General features: G+C 57.6%; 1 protein-coding gene across 1 annotated transcript; it reads left to right on the top strand.

The window, feature by feature from the left end:
* Positions 1-46: 46 nt before the first annotated feature.
* On the top strand, positions 47-3,182 carry GMPPA (GDP-mannose pyrophosphorylase A; the record flags this gene model as incomplete). The annotated part of the gene is made up of 10 exons (XM_009082863.1): positions 47-150; positions 547-739; positions 906-965; positions 1,117-1,247; positions 1,969-2,103; positions 2,281-2,378; positions 2,496-2,542; positions 2,643-2,735; positions 2,825-2,993; positions 3,082-3,182. Coding segments are annotated over 10 exons (1,131 nt in total), but the record flags the coding sequence as incomplete, so codon positions are not given.
* Positions 3,183-3,392: the final 210 nt, after the last annotated feature.

The following is a 3,392-nucleotide window of genomic DNA, read 5'->3' as shown; positions in this document are numbered from 1 at the left end:
CAAGGGCCACCCTCTCCACTCTACTCCCTCCCTCGTCCCTTCCCAGGTACCCGGCATGAAGGAGATCCTGCTGATGGGCTTCTACCAGCCCCACGAGGCCCTCAGCCGCTTTCTGGTGTCGGCGCAGCAGGAGTTCAAGATCCCCATCAGGTGGGCAGGAGCTCTCGCACCCCCCAGGGCACACACAGTGGCACAGCCTGGCTTGGCCCCTCACCTGCCTTCCCCAGGCTGGCAGCCCCCAGCCAGTGCTCAGGCCTTAGGCAGGTGGGCTCTGTCCCACCATGGATGAGCACAGCCGGCCTCCTGTGTTAGTTTCACCATCTTTTCTTTGCCTTGGGCCCTGCCCTGGCTGGTTCCTGCTCCAGAGATGCCGCTCTAGCACAGCTCTAAGCTGCCACAGCCATTTTACCCTGTGCCAATGGCCATGTGAGGCCCATCACTGCATGGCAGGATTATGTCTCTTTAGCCTCTCCCAGCCTGGCTACTGCTTGGTACCATGAGGCACCTGCTTCCCTAAACCCTCACTCTTCCCTGCTTGGCTTGCAGGTATCTCCAGGAGTATGCAGCCCTGGGCACAGGGGGTGGCATCTATCACTTCCGAGACCAGATCCTGTCAGGCGGTGCTGAGGCCTTCTTTGTCCTCAACGCAGATGTGTGCTCGGAGTTCCCCTTACAGGAGATGCTGGAGTTCCGGCAGCAGCACGGGGACGTGCACAGCTTTGTCATTCTGGGTACCACAGTGAGTGGCAGTGCTGGGAAGCAGAGGAGCTGCAGTGGTCTGCTGTGGGCTTAGAAGCCAGCGGCTCCTGTGGTGGGTGGGTCCCAGGCTGTGAGCTCTAGGTTTCATCTGTTCTGCATCCTCGTGCCCTCTGTGCCACCAGTGCTAACATGTCCTTGCTTTGTAGGCCAACAGGACACAGGCGCTGAATTATGGCTGTATTGTGGCGAATGCAGACACACAGGAGGTACTGGAGGGTGTTGGGGAAGCTGAACACAGTGTGGGCAGTGGGTGCTGCACTGTCTGCGTGAGCACATGTTCACAGTATATCATAGAGGGTGTGATGCTGGGCACGGGGGCTGCACCCCAGGGACTTATGTCTCTTCCCTTACCTCCAGGTCCAGCACTACGTGGAGAAGCCCAGCACGTTTGTCAGTGAGATCATTAACTGTGGCATATACCTCTTCACACCTGCCATCTTTCAGCACATTGGTGAGGTCTTCCAGAGGAACCAGCAGGAGCTAGCGCTGTGAGTGCCTCACTCTGCACTGTGTCCCTCCTACCCCACTGCTTTCTGGGGCTGCAGCAGCACGCTCATCCTCCATTCTTTCTCTATCTTTTCTCCTCCTCTGCCATCACTCACTTGTTTCCTGGTCCTGCACCAGCTGTCCTTACCTTGGGTAAGTCTCCCTCTGTGTCTGCACTGGCTGCTCTCTGGGATGGATTGTTCCTAGCGATAATGCACGCTTTCCTCCCTTCTCCAGGCTGCTCTCCTCTGCTCCCCTCCTGGCCAGCTTGAGACTCCCCTCTCCCTTCCTCTCCTCCCACCCCATTCTCATTCAGCTCTGGACAAGGGACTGAGCAAGCCTTTTACCTGGGAATGCTCTGCTCCCCACTCCAGCTCTTTGCACCAGCCAGCCTGTCACCTGATGTCTCTGCCACCACCCAAGCTAAAATCCAGCTGTGCAGGGCTCTGGATGGGGGCAGAATCATACACCCACCTGGACTGGATGGGGTGCTTGCAACATCAGCTTCTGGCTCAGAGCTTATTTCAGCTGGCAGAGCCCCATCCTTCTGCTGCTCTGGGGCTCAGTGGGGCTGTCCCAGCCAGGCCTGGTGGCTGGGGCTGTCCCCATCTCTGGGGAAGCGCATGGCTAGGTAGGAATCTAGGATCATCAGAGCCCTTGGATTTGGGTAGCTCTGCTGGGGCCATGACTGGGATGGGTGTCTAACAGGACTCTTGCTTGCAGAGAGGAAAGCTCTAATGGCTGGCAGCGTGCAGAAGTGATCCGGCTAGAGCAAGATGTTTTCACGGCCCTGGCTGGGAGCAGAAAGCTCTATGTCTACAAAACCGATGGTTTCTGGAGCCAGATCAAGTCAGCTGGGTAAGGGCTGGGGCTAGAGTTGGTGCAGCAGAAGCATCAAGTGTTCCATACTGGGGATGGGAGAGGAGGGTACCCAGGCAGGGGCCCTGGGGATGGGTGGGTGGTGCTGATTTTGGATCCTCCTCTGCCCTGGTAGTGCCAGAGTGACAATAACATCTTTTGCTTTTCCTCCCCCAGCTCTGCTATCTATGCCAGCCGCCTTTACCTGAATCAATACAGCAAAAGCCACCCAGAGAGACTGGCTGAGAACAAACCTGGAGGCCCTGTCATCCGAGGTAGGTTTCTGACCCCCTACTGCCTTTGGGAGGCAGTGGGAACCATGACCTTGCCTGATCTGAGAGGCAGGTGCTCCTGTGAGCCACCTTTCCTGATGCTGCTGCCTTGTATTGCAGGGAACGTGTACATCCACCCAACAGCCTCCATCGACAGCACTGCAGTGGTGAGTGCAGGCCGGGGGGGCCCTAGGGCAAGGAGATGCTCAGGGGTACCTAGGGCATTATTTTCTTCCTTATCCTCATCACCTCCCTCTGTGCTCACAGCTGGGACCAAATGTCTCCATCGGGGAGGGGGTAACAGTGGGAGCTGGTGTGCGTGTGCGAGAGTCCATTGTCCTGCACGGTGCCTCACTCCACGTAAGTAGGGTTTGCCTGAGGGTGTGGCTGGCAACCCACCCCTTGCAGGAAGGCAGCAGCACCCTTCTTCCCACTCTTCTTCACCCCAGGACCACACCTGTGTCCTTAATACCATTGTGGGCTGGGACAGCACCATTGGGCGCTGGGCCCGGGTTGAAGGAACGCCCAGTGACCCCAACCCCAATGATCCCTACGCCAAGATCGACAGTGAGACCCTTTTCCGGGACGGGCGCCTCACACCATCCATCACAATCCTGGGTATGTTCCTGCTGTACTTAATGGCCCTGGCCCTGCCTAGCGAGGCAGACTCTCCCCTCTGGCTAACCCCATCACATTCTCCTTGCAGGTTGCAGTGTCACCATCCCTGCTGAAGTCGTTATTCTCAACTCCATTGTCCTTCCTCACAAGGAGCTGAGCCGCAGCTACAAAAATCAGATTATCCTGTAAGTCAGGGGCCAGCACCACCAGCCACCCATGCCCTGCTGTGCCACAGAGAGTGAAAGCCTGCAGTGAAGCCTTACCTTCTGAGAGGTTTCCAGCACCCCTGGAGGAATAGGTGCAGGCCAGGAGCTCTGCAAGTGCCTGGCTACTGCTGGTGAGCATCAGCCTTGCGTGCTGCTTCTCTTGCAGCCCAGGGACTAGCCCTGTGCCAGGGTG

Source organism: Acanthisitta chloris, unplaced genomic scaffold (genome assembly GCF_000695815.1).
Source record: "Acanthisitta chloris isolate BGI_N310 unplaced genomic scaffold, ASM69581v1 scaffold5309, whole genome shotgun sequence".
NCBI classification, from domain to species: domain Eukaryota; kingdom Metazoa; phylum Chordata; class Aves; order Passeriformes; family Acanthisittidae; genus Acanthisitta; species Acanthisitta chloris.
The sequence above is the reverse complement of the archived record's forward strand: the minus strand, read 5'-3'. Positions and strand labels throughout refer to the sequence as shown.